General features: G+C 40.9%; 1 protein-coding gene across 1 annotated transcript in view; it reads right to left on the reverse strand.

Moving 5' to 3' along the window:
* The window catches only part of smad3a (SMAD family member 3a), a 30745-nt gene extending 20756 nt beyond the window's left edge, over positions 1-9989 (reverse strand). Inside the window, exon 1 of the mRNA XM_074666771.1 lies at positions 9555-9989. Coding sequence (XP_074522872.1) covers positions 9555-9757 — 203 coding nt within the window. The 5' untranslated portion in view covers positions 9758-9989. The remainder of the gene's footprint in view (positions 1-9554) is intronic.
* Between the last annotated feature and the right edge of the window lie 5614 nt (positions 9990-15603).

The following is a 15603-nucleotide window of genomic DNA, read 5'->3' on the forward strand; positions in this document are numbered from 1 at the left end:
TACACCCTGTACCTGTTGAACAATGCTGTCTCAGATGACTCAGGTGTGATACTTGACATGAGCACTACCTCAAAGTGAGTGCAAGACAGAGTGTGTGTGGATGTGTGTGTGTGTGTGTGTGTGTGTGTGTGTGTGTGTGTGTGTGTGTGTGTGTGTGTGTGTGTGTGTGTGTGTGTAAAGGTGATGGCAGACTGTTAACCTGTCTGAAAAACAATGGGGAAAATCCTTTAACTCAGACAGGTGCCATTTAATACTGGATCTCTACGGGAGTTAAATTATCTCCATCAGTCTGCTTCTGGACTACTTTCCACCCTGCATGTCCACTCTTTGTAAAGTGCTCTTTTATTTGTCTCAGCATGGCACCAGTACTGTAATTCAACCATCAAGTTCACAATACACAGCCCTGCCCGGGGAAAATACGCACATTTTTTCAGTCAGATATCTACGGTTTATGTTTGTTTGTTTTTATCTGAAACACTTTACACAGAATAATGCAAGAGAAACAATGTTTCAGGTTTCGTAAAAACAAAGCTCAAGACACCTTTTTTTAAAGAGCTTCTGATTTTTACTCAGATGTTACCTACAGGGGACTCTTACAGCTACATCTTTAAAGTTAATTATTATGATCTCAGGATGGTTGTCTTGGTAATTTCATCTGATGCTCAAAAGTAAGAAATAATAAACAGTGAAAGCTTTGTGCCCCACTGCCAGCTAAATGTTCACATGCTTAAAGTCTCCATAAGGTACATCCTAAATGTGCTGGAAAGTTGTGCTCTGTATGTGCAGCAGGAGGGGAGTGAAGCAATGCAGGTAAACACAATTTCTTCTCAACACAGTAGCTTCACTGTGTGGCTCTGTGTATTTAATCCAGACGGACACACTTTTTTATGCTGAACTGCTGTCTGGCTGGAAAACAAACCAGTTTTATCTCAATGATTAGCAGTGTTTCTTTTTTTGCATGCAAACCACACAAACCACTGTCTCCCTCTGATAAGCTTGAGATAAACACTCTGCCTCTTGCCAAATTTTCTGTTTCCTTCTTTCCCTCCAGCTAAATCATCAGGCTCTCTGATTTACCTTTCTCTTCTACATTCTCATCCACTCACTTTGCAAACGTCTCACCTCTGTTGCTTTCACTCGGTATTCTGCATTCCAGTCATTTATTTGCCGTTCTTCCTTATTAAAGTCTGATCTCCCACTGTGATGACACACCCTCCCCTCAAGCTACAGACACAACACCGGGAATTCCCAACTCATCATCCCTTTTTTCCCCTCTTTATCTCATGCAAACTTTCTCTCACGTTCTGCCCCTTGAAGCCAAAATATGGTGAATACACACTTGGCTTTGAAAACCCAGCAAAATATGAAATCTAAGAAAGTGTTTATGTTGTATTTGGTGTAAGAAGGTTATTATTAGACTCAAAATGAGCTCCAAAATATCTTATTTTAAGATATATAAAGGCAAAAATGACATCTTAATTGCTTGTTATATGTAAAATCTGCCAGTGGGGGGAGAAAAATTCAGTTGTTTTGAGATGAGTGTCTTAAAAAGAATCTAAACAAGTACATTTTGGATTTCACTCAAGCAATTCAGTCAAAATATCTTGAAACAGGACATATTTCTGGATTTTTCAGGCGAAAGTGGCTCATACTGAGTCTAATAAGACCATTGTAGCCAAAAAAAGAACAAAACACCTGCTTAGATTTCAGTTTTTGCATTGCAAATGCCTTTGACAAAATAAACCAGCAAAATTTTGATTAAAAAAAAAGACTTTTGAAACAAGCAAGATGAGCAGCATTAACTCATATCATCTTTTAGTCTTCTTTATCTTAGTGGCAATGCCAAAAATACATTGATGTTCATCAACCAGTCTTTAGATAAAGCTGTCTGCTTTAAGTCTGGGTCAAACCAAAGTTTTGCCAACTGTTTTACATTTATCCCATTGTTTTACTCACTGAATGTGCTGCTCTAGATCACCAAGATCACTCTGTATTATTTTAGAGCACTTCTTTCAGAATTTTTTTTACATAAGCGCTTTTAAGCAGAAAGTGCAATCCACCAAACTCTACACAAATTGTCTGTCAGTGTATCTCTTCAGTTCTTCCAGGCAGTGACACAGGTATGCAAACACAGGTGTGAATTCAGGTTTAGTCCGATGAATGGCACTGTTTGTTTGTTGGTGTCTCTGTCTTACTCTGCTGCCTCCTTTCCTTCCTATCTTTCTATGTCTGTCTTGTTTTCACCCCATTTTTATTGCTTCTTCCATCCCTCCCACCTGCCCTGACATGCTGCAGTGTGAATCAGACTCTAGTCTTTCTGCCAGAAGGGATGTGTGCCGACAAGACAAAAGCACTCCCCAGCACTGGCTCATGCTCAGGGAAAGTTGAGGTAGGTAGGAGTGAGGAATCCACTCCTCCGGGCTCTGTCCAAAAACACAACACACTGAATTTTTGTGTTCATACACAGGACATTGTTCCTCAACCAATCCTGAAGTGATCTTGTGTTCTAGTGCAACAAGCTCCAACATTTGATGCAACTATTAAAACTGGTAATTGATAAAACTGGTTCCTACAAGAATGATTACAAGTCATTTGAGTTTCTGCAGATACCAAGTCCCGATCTGATACTTCCACTCCGATACATTGCACTCCCAGTTTTAAAGTGATACTCCGGGATGGAACAAGTTGGGTCCTATCACAAGGTTTAGGGCAGAAATTACCCCTACAGCAGTGTTTTTGTGCAGCAGAAGCCCAGAGCCCACGCACCAAACACCCCCTCCCTGCTCCTCTGCCGGTTTCCTCTGCACTCAGACGGGGCCATATTTAACTTGACCAAAAACACAAATAAACGGACTCCCACCGAAAAAATCTGATATCGGTCTGCATTCACGCTTTATTTAGAGAATTTTCAGCGGATTACTTTCACACAAAAACACCACTAAATAAGGCTCTAGTTCTCATCGTGTCTCTTCGTCCTGGCAGACTACCTGCGTTTCTTTATATTTGGCACGCTGCGCGCGCAGACTGATACACCAAGTGGCGAGCGCCCCGTAGCCAGCAGTGGCTCTGCAGCGGAGGTAGCGCCGTTTTACGAAACAATGAGAACTCGAGCCTTATTTAGCGGTGTTTTTGTGTGAAAGTAATGCACTGAAAATTCTCTAAATACAGCGTGAATGCAGACCGATATCAGATTTTTTTTGGTGGGAGTCCTATTATTTGTGTTTTTGGTCAAGTAAAAATTGGCCCCATCTGAATGCAGAGGAAACCGGCAGAGGAGCAGGGAGGTTGGTGCGTGTGTCCTGGGCTTCTGCTGCACAAAAACACTGCTGTAGGGGTAATTTCTGCCCTAAACCTTGTGATAGGACCCAACTTTTTCCATCCCAGAGTATCACTTTAAGCTCCTGTCCTGTTCTGCTTGGCTTTACGGCATTCAACCAATAGTGTCACTGCAGTAAAGTGATGCCATGCTCTGTGTTGTTTCTGTGTGAAGCTGAGACTGTCTGACTCTGTACCACCACATAATGTTAATAACGCCAAGCTTTTATATTTCCTATTTGTTTTGAAATATTACAGATCTGATAATAAATAATGACAATGAAAGATCTTGTTATCAGGATGTAATGTCCGATTCAGATCAAGTCTGTAACAACATGATTATTTTTTATCACGTGATCGGATCAGGACATCCTTAATAAATAGGTACAGGATGTGTATGTTATCACACACCTCAACGCAAACTGCTTACTGGTTGCTTATGATTTGTTAAATGTTTAATTGACCATTAAAATATTTTTAAAGGTATTTAAAAAAAAATCTTAGACATCTGTTTTCTTTCTGATGGCACCTACAAAGATGAATAGTGATTGCTGGTGTGCGGTTGAACCTCAAGGAAACAGCATCCTGTTTTGCTCAAAAGTGAGATCATGAGTGAGTCTGTAAACTACATCTTAAAAAATGTGTTTATCACATCATTCTGTGGCTTAACAGACAGTTAACTAATGAACTATTAAACATATTATATAAAATTCCAAAATTTCATCTCATAAATGAAGTTCTCCGCTGTTATCTTGCTCCTGTGTGACTCAGTACATGGAAAATTGTTGTGTTTGGACGTGTGGATAAAAAAACACTTAATCTCAATGAGTCAGCCTGAGCCTTGGATTTTCACCATGTTTTGACATCGCACTGGCTTTGAAAGTATCTGAGAATTTAATTATTAGAGTTGTTAGTCATGAAATTAAATTAAAGCCACAGCCCTATTTGACATACAGGCATGTCAATACAATTGTGCCTGAAATGGGAAGAGTTTTCTTCATCTCAGACATTAATCAGTCTTTGAATTCTTAAAAGAGGGAAGTGATAATGAATAATGAATAAAGAAATGCTCTCTTACATAACAACAGAAATTAAGATACTTTATTAAAGAGCAATTTCTGCATATGCGCAATAACACAAAACTCAAGTAGCAGTGTTTCGAATATACTTCCTAAGACTTAGTGACCTGCTAAGTTCCACAGTGGTAGCAGCCAAGTCAGCTGCATCATACTTGGATAATTAACTGTGCTTCTGAAACCATGATTATGATTTGTGTGCTGGGAAACATTAAAAGTTGCTTGGTGATACTCACTTCAGAATTTAGGAATGATTATGAATGTGTTTGAAAAGTGTGCATTCAATTCAAGAACAAGAACACATCCTTATGTTGTATAAAACTGAAGGGAAGTGAGAAACCTTCACTAAACCATAGTACTTCCTGCAGGTTTAGGCTACACATGGGATGAAAGTCAAACTTAATAAGGAATAAACAGAAAGTGTGTGTTTTGACCTGACACACGGATCACAATCAGACCTTGTTTTGGTTAGGGTGTGGGCAGGTTTAGGCACACAAACAGCTCGGTTGGGCTTAGGGAAAGGTTGTGGTTGGTGTCAAAATAACTCTTTGGTTGATGTTGGGGAAACATTGTGGTTTGGTTAAAACAACATCCTTAAGGTTTAGGGATCATAGCTAAAACAAGCTAATGCCGACTCTGGGTTGGAAAAAGGAACCAAATAAAAGCCGCCTGTGTCAAAGTCTGAATTTTTGTTTAATGTTCCTATAATTTGACATTTTCCTTCTCTGCAAAATTTGTGGACATTTCCTTCAATTTTACAGCAGGATATAAAGTTATTGGGCAGCTGCAGTAACTACCAAAGATATTTTCACACTCCCATGTATGACTAAACAAACTTGGCCCCTGTCTACAAATGCAGCGAGAATCTCCTCAAACAGCAGGAGTAAAGTCACTGGTTAGTCATCCTTCTACGTTCAAACATTGTAGGCTGTATGCATCACACCCACCCTTTAACCATCGGAAACTGGTACACTTTAGTGGCATGACGCACCTTACACACTGATGTTTGTGACTAAAGCCAGTTTACAGCTCAACAAGAGATGATTAAAAGTAGTAACAGGAAACAAAGGAGAGGGTTAGTAGGTCAATACCACAAAGCCAAAATCACTCTTTTTGGAGTGACTAAGACTTGGACTTGATACATTCACTTTACTTTATTGCTCCTCAAAAAAGCAAAAACAAAACCACAGTGACCTAAAAACAAAGTAAAGCAGAAGCTCTGCAAAAGTGGAAGCAGCTCTGTGCACAAAAAGCCTTTGCTTTCTTCTTCAAATAGAAATACATGTGATTGAGGGTTTTTTCATGACATGCTTTACCTCAAGAACAAATATACAGGGACACACATGCACACACACACAGACACACACGCCCACCTTAACCACCCACACAAAATCCAAAGCCTTAAAATAACTGTGCCGCAACCAAACTCACCAAGTTGTGATGATATGGCTTCTAACGAGATACTATTAAGTTATTTTAGAGAGGAAAAAGGCCTTCAAAATAAGACTGCTGGCTTTCCTGAGCTCCAAAGCTTCTCATTTTCTCAATCCGTGAGGCTATGCAGTTTTAAGGCTGGTTTAGAAACAAATGTAAGAATTAGAAACGTTATAGTTTACAAACCAGATTCAGATGTCCAATCATTCCTTAAAGACGCTGTATCCGTATCAGCTCTGAAAAGCTAATCGTTCTCCCTTTGTTGAAATGATAAAGGGACTGCACTTAGATGTGGCTTTTCTTGTCTCTAATCCCTCTCAGAGCTTTTAGGCTACATGTCCCATTCACCCTTTCACACACATTCTCATGCTGTTGGTAGAGGCTGCTACATAAAGTGCCTGATTGCACATCAGTACTAATCACATTCACACACTGATGACTATGCCAGAGGGGGAAGCTTGGAGTTCAGTGTCCTGCCCCAAGACACTCTGGCTTGTAGACTCCAGGAGCTAGAGAGCACACCAGCCTTTTAACCAAGCAGCCACATCAAAACCTTTAGATTCAACGTTGAAGTAGAAAGTTTGACGAGTCTTGCCATTCAGCAAAATTAGTAAAATGTGAAAGAATACAAACAGCAATGATACTTCAGTGAATCTCTGCAATAATAATGTAATTATGCTATTTAACAACAGAGGCCAAAATCAACCACAATTGTGTCAACTCATTGGAAAAGAGATGGTGACAAAACGGTAAGTAGTGTTTTTTTTTTTTTTTTTTTTTTTTTTAAATACATACAAACACTTTAGCTGACACTTGATCTGCTATTGCTCAACTCAAGGCAACTTTTAACACGATCAATGCACAGCGCCTGCCTTCTTTAGCACTCAGCATCACAGCAGACTGTCATAAAGACTGGTAGTGATGAGCCTTGTCAGGGAGTTCATGTGTCAGAGAGATAGGAGCGGAGCGGACCTCCCCATGGACAGGCCTGAACATGCAGGCAGCTGCTGTCAGCGAGCCAGAACATTGGGGGAATTAATAGAAACAGCAGCCCTCTAGGGACACTGTTAGCCCTCACTGACAGCCAGCTCTGATCCGGGGTCATCTTAATGCACTCTGCCTCTTCCCCTCCGCATTAGTAGTGGGAAATACGAGACCTGGACCATGGCAAACGTTATTCAACTTTCCGGGTAGGCTTAACTGTGAACACCGGCCCGGGCCTGTACAAGCTGTGATATGCACACTTGTGGCAATCAAGAATGTGGGAGTGCCCTGCGTGGGGTTCAATTTTCATCTGACACAGAGGATGCTCCTAAAGCTAAACTGTCCACAAATACAGCAACCAACTAAACTTTTCTGCTGCTAATGTCCACAATTGATTATTAAAGGGGACATATCATGCTTGTTTCTTCTTTTCACTATGCCAGACTAGGATGCCTGCAAAGCATTTCTGCCCTCAGTACAAGTCATTTAGTCCCTTCATTTCCCCACAATTGCGTTATCAATATCCTCATTTTAGGCCATTCTGAAGATCTCATTGAAACACTCCGTTTCGAGAATGACCTCCAGTAACCTCGCAACGTCACAGGTGGAGGGGGTAGAGCCAGGGGGTGGTTTTTTGCAGCATGGCAGTATTTACAAAATTGCCATATTGGATGGGGCAGACCGAGTGAGTTTGCTGTTTGCCAAAACTTCACCGTAAGGCATTGATAGCACTAATAAAATGGCAGAGTGTAGGATATGTCCTTTTGTATTGGACCCTGAGTCAGACCCCGACGGTTCTGCAGCTCAGGAGGAAGAAAATCCACCTCGACACAGATCATCTCAGGACGCTTCAGTGTGGTGAGTCAAACCGGTACTGTAACATGTATAGTTTATACGTGGAAATATAGGCAGACTTCACCAATAAACTATTTCTATAACAGGGCTCCATCCTGCTCCTTCACTTTTCTCTGTCTGTTTTATCCATCATGCTGAAAGTGTAGTCTAAAGATCACCTCTACAGTCAGTTCGTCACTATGTTAGCACTCAGTCAAGTTAGCCAGAGCTAGTAGGGAGCTTTATTTATACTCGGCTCTTGGTGGGTGTATCCCTTGGTTGCGGTTGTGTGACTGACTTCTCAGAGGAGGAGCTGCTTTATCAGATTACTCCAATAAAAAGAGAGGATCCTCGTGTCGTCATGAAGGTCGAAATCTCGAAGCCAAATGTCAATGACCTATTTTCAGAGGCATCAAATCTCGTTCTAGGATATCAGAAAAAATACAATATCTCATTTTTTGAAAATTCAGGGGGTGAAAGGTTTTGTTTTCAAATTTATTATTTATCAAATCACGGATCAGCATATGTCCCCTTTAAGAACAGCTTTAAACACACTGTGCTGTCCATTTTTGTTTCCCTTGACAAAAACCAATGCTGCTGATTGTTTTCATAGCAAGACAATATATCTAGATCACTTCTTTGTGACATTTTGACCTTTAGTCAAGACATTGTACAGCATTTACAAATCTGTTTTATGCTTTTAAACAACTTAAGGAAATGTGCTCAAAAAACAGATACATTGCATTGTTTTGACAGTGCAATAACAATAACATTCATTTCATACATATCACTAGGCTTAAACTATGGTGAATACTAGTAAGAAAGACAATGAGTTTATATTCCTGTTTTCCAAGAACACATCATGCAGTATATACCTGTTGACAAACACCTACACTTGGTCATAGCACTAGCTTTTAAGCTCATGAGTGCACCTGACAACTTCATTGCTTGTTTTTCTGCAATATAATGCATTAAACATTAGATTAATACAGTAAAGTATATCAAAACACGACCACCAGTTGTAATTTAAACCAACACAACTGTGGTTAGCTTATGTCTGTTACTTTATCCACTCTATCAACCATGACACACATGATTTGTCCCTATTTGTGATAAATTCTATCCTGTTGTGTTATGAAATTAGCTTAATGTCCTGGACTGAGTTTAAACACTGTAAATGCTACATTCGTAATGTCACGGCCAGAGACTTTAAAATTCAATGTGATTAATAAGACTTTTGGCAGTAATGGCGTTTGTTTACAAACATGCCCTTACAAACACTTACCTCTCATAGACCCTAATACAGGGGAAAGCACTGCCAATAAAAGACTTGCATGACTAAATCTACCAGTGTGTATTATTTGGTTTTAGCTTTCTTATCAATGGAGAAACGGCTGAGTGAAGGCACTAGAAGGAGAGGGAGACAGCTCCACTGACTCGCCTACGCACTAACACAAACACACAGAGCTAGAAAGCGTCCCAGATTAAGGCCAAGTTATATAACTTGGACTCCATTTGTGCTTTTGCATTGCATGTGCGCTCACGGTTCGTCTACATACACACTATTAAGTCAGTGCCTCAGCAAAATAACTGACCATAAATGTCAGCTTCCATCACCGGAGAGTGTGAGAGAGGTGGTTTCAGTTCAGTTGGAGTGAAGTGCATGTTTTGATGGAATGACAGGTAGAAGACGATGGGTTTAACGGAGGGGCTTGCTAGCATCATTGGGTATCAACTTCTTCAAGTAGAGGGCGTCGTGATAAACGTGTTTTTTCGTAAACACGTTTATGCTTTAACTTGACTCGTTAAAACCTGTAATTAATAAAACGCCCCTTTAACCGTCCACCTCAGCTAGCTAACTGTGGATGCTGCCTTCACGGTCACTGTCAGCAGCACTCAAACTCAGCTCACCTCGGTATAGTGATGCATTTCGTGTTGATATTCTGCGTGGTGATGGCTTTCTCCAGTTCGTCCAGCTGTCCCGTCTTCTTCAGCTTCTTCACCAAGCTTTTCACCGCCTTTTCAGACCATTTCTCCTCCTGGCCGTTCTGCTCTCCTTTCTTCCAGCCCAAAAGTCTTTTGACAATGGGGGGAGTGAAAGGCAGAATTGACATCTTGAGTTCGGTAAAGTCCTTCCAGTGTCAAGAAGTCCGTCGGTTAGGACAAAAACACGAGGACAACTTGCTCTCAAAGCGGTCCAAACTGCAGAGATGAAAGCGTTGTCAAGATGTAAATAATCAATTGTTTATCATCAATCGCCACACGGATGCATCCCGGAGTTTAAACCTCAGTTTAAGCGCACTCGCTCCGTCTGGCTCGAGCTCAGCAGTGAACTGTGCACCGGTAGTCTGTTGCGCTATGGACTTAGTGCTACTCCGCCACGAGAGCTAGTTCCGGCTGCACTTTTAAACTGGAGATTCTCCACAAAACCCGACACAAGTCACGTCCAAAAGATGTGCCCTAGTAAAATTAGCGTAAGATATTAACACGAGAGAACGTTGGGTGTATTTTTCAGTTCTCTAACCTCCGTTCAACAACTTCTGTGGAGTTCATATTCATCCGCGCTGCTACCGCCGGCAGAAGTCTGCAAGAAGTCTGCATCAAATGCAAATGCTGGATCTGCTGCTGAGAGTTTCCATTCAGACCTCAGACTGCACACAGGACCCGTGAAAGGCCAGTCTGAGCAGCTGGCCAAACGTGCTGTGCTGATATTGCACAACCCTCTGCCTTTTCCCTGCTGTTGTTTTGAAAACTGCATGAAGCTGTCACACTCTCATGCAACACTAAACTATCACTGGAGTTTGAAAAATTTAGTAAAATAGTTGATTGCAAGTGAAAGACGGATTTAGGTATGCATTCTCTCCTAAAACAGAGAGAGCCACTTTTCCACAGGCAGTCTTTATTTATTGTTTTTAAATCATCCTATAAAACTGCCCAAATGAAATCCATCTGTTTCAGTTAATCAACGTAACATAATTATAGTGCACAAAGGTCCATGATGTTCTTGCCTCCTTATTTTCTTCCACATGGTAATAAAGTTAAGGGGTTCAGCTTTAAAAGGAAAATACACTCATTCTTTCTTTCCATTTTATTTCTGGAAACCCACTCTATCTTCATTATCCAACATAAAGTTGTGTTAGCACCCTCTCAAAATGATACATTCCTTTGTCTGTTTACTGCACAGACATATGAAGGCTCTGACTCTCAGCTTCTTTTACATCACTTTCCTGTAATAGCTACTGGGGTTGTTTGTCTCCATGCAGGGATAAATAACCCAGAAGCTGCTGTGAGATAGAGGGTGATAAAATTCATGCACACACGTACAGGCTGAGCCACAAACTTGCCTCAGCTTGTTAGTGGTACGAACACTCATAGACGCCTACTCAACGAGGCGGTAGTTTGGTTCGCAGCACAGCTCTGCCCCTTTAACCACAACTTATGCACACATGTACACACACCTAACACATATGCATACGTGTATACATACACCCCCTCCCTGTGATACACAACACACACTCACACACAGACACACACACACACACACACACGCACACACACACACACACACACACACACACACACACACACACACACACACACACACACACACACACACACACACACACACACGCACACACACACACACACACACACACACACACACACACACGGTGTCAGGGATTCAAAGTGCCAGATGTACAATAGAGTGTGCAAGCACAGCTGAGCTCACCACAGAGAGAGTGATAGTTTAGGGTGTGAGGCACTCTTTGTTCCCCAGGCTTCAAAAGGAAAAAGACTTTTACTGCATTCAAAGGCAGTTTGAGAACTTGAGTTCTTTTGCGAGCACTTGAAAGAGTTGTGAGAGTGGTGAATGTTCTCCACAAAGAAGCTTGTACACTTTCAATCTACAACCCTCTTTTATCAAAGTCCCCTCATACATAACAAAAAGCCACAGATAAACAAAAAGCAAAATAACTTGAGAGTTTGGGACCCAAAGGGCTGGTAAGTTTAACTTTGTTTCAGTAAATTCTTTCTGGACTAGTCTGAACCCACAAAGCTATCATCAACTCTCCCGAGCAAACCTTTCATCACTGCCCTCATTGACAGTTCACACTCATGCACAAATAGTAGCATCAACCTGTGGTTACTATTTTGGTATGTGCATACAGCAACATTGACCTGCGTCCAGCAGCCCCCTGCTCTGAGTACAGTGTGTAGTTTATGCTAAAAATACCACTGGCTGTAGCTTCTGCGGGACAGACCTCAGCCCTTTGATCTATTTTAGTGACAGAGCCATGTATGTTTTTATATCTGCTGAAGTCATGTCAAGGTTCTTGTCCCATAAATACATAAAAAAAGGAGTAGATTCACGCTAAACAATAAAAACCTACATCCAAAGTCAAAAACTAGAAAAAACAACAACTTTTTTTCAAAATAAAAGCTAAAAATATGCATTATACAACCAAGATGAGATGCTGCTGTGCAAGACTGACACAGGGACAAAGTTACACATGCAGTTGTTATTGCAGTTGTTGTGAGCTATTATCCATCAGCAGCTCCTTGGCTGTGGTAACAATTAAGTGTGTGGCTGTAAAACACACCACTGTGACTCTGCTGGCAGGTTGGAGGAGAAGTCTGGAGGAGCGTGCTGCCATGTGTCACATGCTGAGGCCCTGCAGCTCACTCTCTCGGCACCTGTTTACGCCCCTGGGGACACGACCGGCCAAGACAGCTGGTTTGTTTTGGAGGAGCACAGGGTGAGACGGGGAGGATATGGGGGTGCAGGGTGGGGGATGGGGTTACAGATGGGTCGCAGTAGACAGGAGGTAGGACAGGGTGGACAGAGAGGGGGGGGGGGGGGGGGGGGGGCAGGAGGAGGAGGGTGGGGTCTGTGAAGAATTACTGAGCACAAAAGGCTTTCCAGCCGGTCTGAATGGGCAGTGACCACGTGCAATCCGATGGATGATAATGACATTGTGTTGGCTGCAACCTCAAGGGACTTGGCCAGTGTGTGTGTGTGTGTGTGTGTGTGTGTGTGTGTGTGTGTGTGTGTGTGTGTGTGTGTGTGTGTGTGTGCATGTGTGGAAGGATTTGTGTGGGTGTGTGTGATGTCAGCTGGTGTCCCAATGGAGCTGGAGGGTCAGAGTGAAAGAAACTGTGGGTGTGGATCTAAGTGATAAGGAAGCAGATGACCAATGTTTGGCACTTCAAGAGGACATGACACAAACACTGGCGAATATAATAATTAAAGATACATCTTTTTAGACAATACAATAGATTTATTTAATCGATAAAGCATCTGAAACACCCACTTTTAATAACCACCACCAAGTTTACCCTTGGTATCTAAACACTTTCTTCTGCAAATCAATGTGGAACAACTGGTATCAAACACATTCAGTGGAGAAGAAGTACGATATCCCATTTTAAAATAGTGCACGAATACAAGAGATTTCATAAAAGTTCAGTACGCAATGTTCTGAACTAAGATACTTTTCACCACTGGTATTTGCTAAAAATGTAAATAAATCTATGCTCACAATATGATTTTTTCAGAAAAATGTGAATTGTATGTAATCATAGGGCACCTCATGTGTCTTTGGGAGAGCCACAACTTCCTTCCTGCAACAGATTTAAAATCTCAGCTTGAAACAAAACCCAAGATTACTTTAAGCGTAATTGCCTCGTATATGTGTGTGTGTGTGTGTGTGTGTGTTTGACCTGTACCTGTGAAATACAAGTGAAAATTTTACGACTGAATATTTGAAGAGTACCAAAGTGTTTTCACTGATCTCCTTGGCAATAACATGACATGCTGTTTTCTTCTCCGAGCCGCCATCAATCGCTCAACAGCTCCTGACAGCTCCTCCAACTGCTACAGCACATGGTGTACCAGAGGCTCACATCATAAACCTCCTACACACACACACATGCAACACAACACACTCATGCACATGCAGCAAGCCCATCCTGTTTCAGTCAACAGTCTTCTTCTCGCTTTCACTTTTGGACACGTTCCTTCTCACAAACACTGCCCTTCACCTCTGTATGCAGATTTATTTCTGTAAATGTGTGTGCGTATGTGTCACTATTGTTTACACCAGTGATCCACTTCAGCAGCGGAAACAATTCTCTGTTCATAAGTGCTCAGTGTCAGATCTGTTGAAACTTCAGGCTGTTGCAAAACTCACCCTGCAATGAATAACAGGAAGAGATATTTTTCCTTTCAGTTGTAATTGCCTGTCACTCAGCACGATCCTCAGCTACAGTTTGCATGAACAAAAAGGAAAGACTGTGTTGAAAAACATACCTACACTGAAGATGACCCTGAACATCTTGAGTTTCTAAATGAACCTAACAGTCTTTGTTTTTGTTCCTTCTTTGAAAGCAGTCATAATGATGGATTCAAGATTGCAGCTTTCTCACACATCATAATTGCAGTTGTAAAATTTCACTTTTCCTAAACCAACAAATACAAAAAGGCATGGACCCCGTGTCGTATTTTCTTGCTCAGAAACCAAAAATCAGCATGATTACTACTTCAACATGGTACCGTTTTCTTAAGTTTGAACATCACTCAAGCAAACAACTTCTTAACAACATAATATACCTGTAACTTTGGGAGGGATATGGATTTAGACCTTCTTTCAAGCATGATCTAACATTTACAGTACGATCACATCCAAAAAATTACTGTGTAAAATGATAATAAAAACAGACTTTGACGGTTTGCAAAACATTCAACTGTACATTTAGTTGAAGTAGTGAAAAGACAATATACCAAATTGTAAAAATTGTTTTGTTCCTTTATGAAAAGACATGCTTAGCTTGTGTTTGATGCTGGCAACACATTTCAAAAACAATCAAACAAAAAAAAGGACAAGTTCCCCATTATGTTGCATTAGCTCTTCCTGTAGCTCACTAAATGATTGGGAGCCAAAAAAAACAAAAACAAAACAAAAAAAGTTCCAAGAATCTTTAAACTCTTTTCTTGCCTTTGACAGGATCTCAGCTGAAGATAAGTTCAGGAACTCCCTTGTTATAATTTTTGTCTTATGATGCGCCAAATGATGTCAATGGGTGACACGTTGAGGCTACAGGCAGACCAGTTTAGCAACTGGTGACTTTTACTACAGGGCTGTGCTGTTGTAACCCATGCAGAATGTGGTTTGGCACTGTCTTAAAATATTTAAGGTCCTCTCTGTGTGGATGGCAGTCATATGTCGCTCCAAAAGCTGAATGGATTGTTCAGCTCCAAGGGTACCCAGATATGTAAGGTACCCATGCCACGGGTACTTGGCATTTCCACACCACCACAGATTCTGGCTTTTGAATTGTGCACTAATAACAAGCCTGGTAGTGCAATTTCTATAAAGAATGTCTTATTTTGATCTGTCAGACCAAGAATAATCTTTTCTCAGTCCCTCCTAAATGGGCATTGGGAAGTTTCCATCATGGATCATTTTAAATTCTGGTTGCAGAAATCCTGCAGAGCTGTTTGAGGGCCTGAGGATAACAGTTGTCTAGTAATGGTTTTTGTCCTTGTCCTGTTTTTTTTACAGAGATTTCTCCAGATTCTCTTTTAATTATGCTCTCTTGATGATGCACCTCTTAGATTATTTGCAAATTTACAATGAGGAACATTTTTCTGAAAATTTTGAACAATTTTCTAACGCAGTTTTGTACACAACCGCTTTATTCTAACTTTTTGAAAAGTTGTTGCTGGCATTAAACAATAAATAATCATTTACTTTTTTTAATGTAACATATTTTCAGTTTCAATATTTGATATCTTGTCTTCTTCACTATTTTTAGTAAAATTAAGGCTTTAAATGACTTTCAAACCACAACAATTTTGTTGTCAGCATTTTACATCCCCACATTTATAACTTGAATTGATGACACCTTACAGACTTGGTTAAGGTAAATCATGTAAATATGTGTTTAAATCTTAAATGTG

This window comes from Halichoeres trimaculatus, unplaced genomic scaffold (assembly GCF_033239565.1).
Source record: "Halichoeres trimaculatus isolate MK-OKI-2021-1 unplaced genomic scaffold, fHalTri1.1 fHalTri1_scaffold_3, whole genome shotgun sequence".
NCBI classification, from domain to species: Eukaryota; Metazoa; Chordata; class Actinopteri; order Labriformes; family Labridae; genus Halichoeres; species Halichoeres trimaculatus.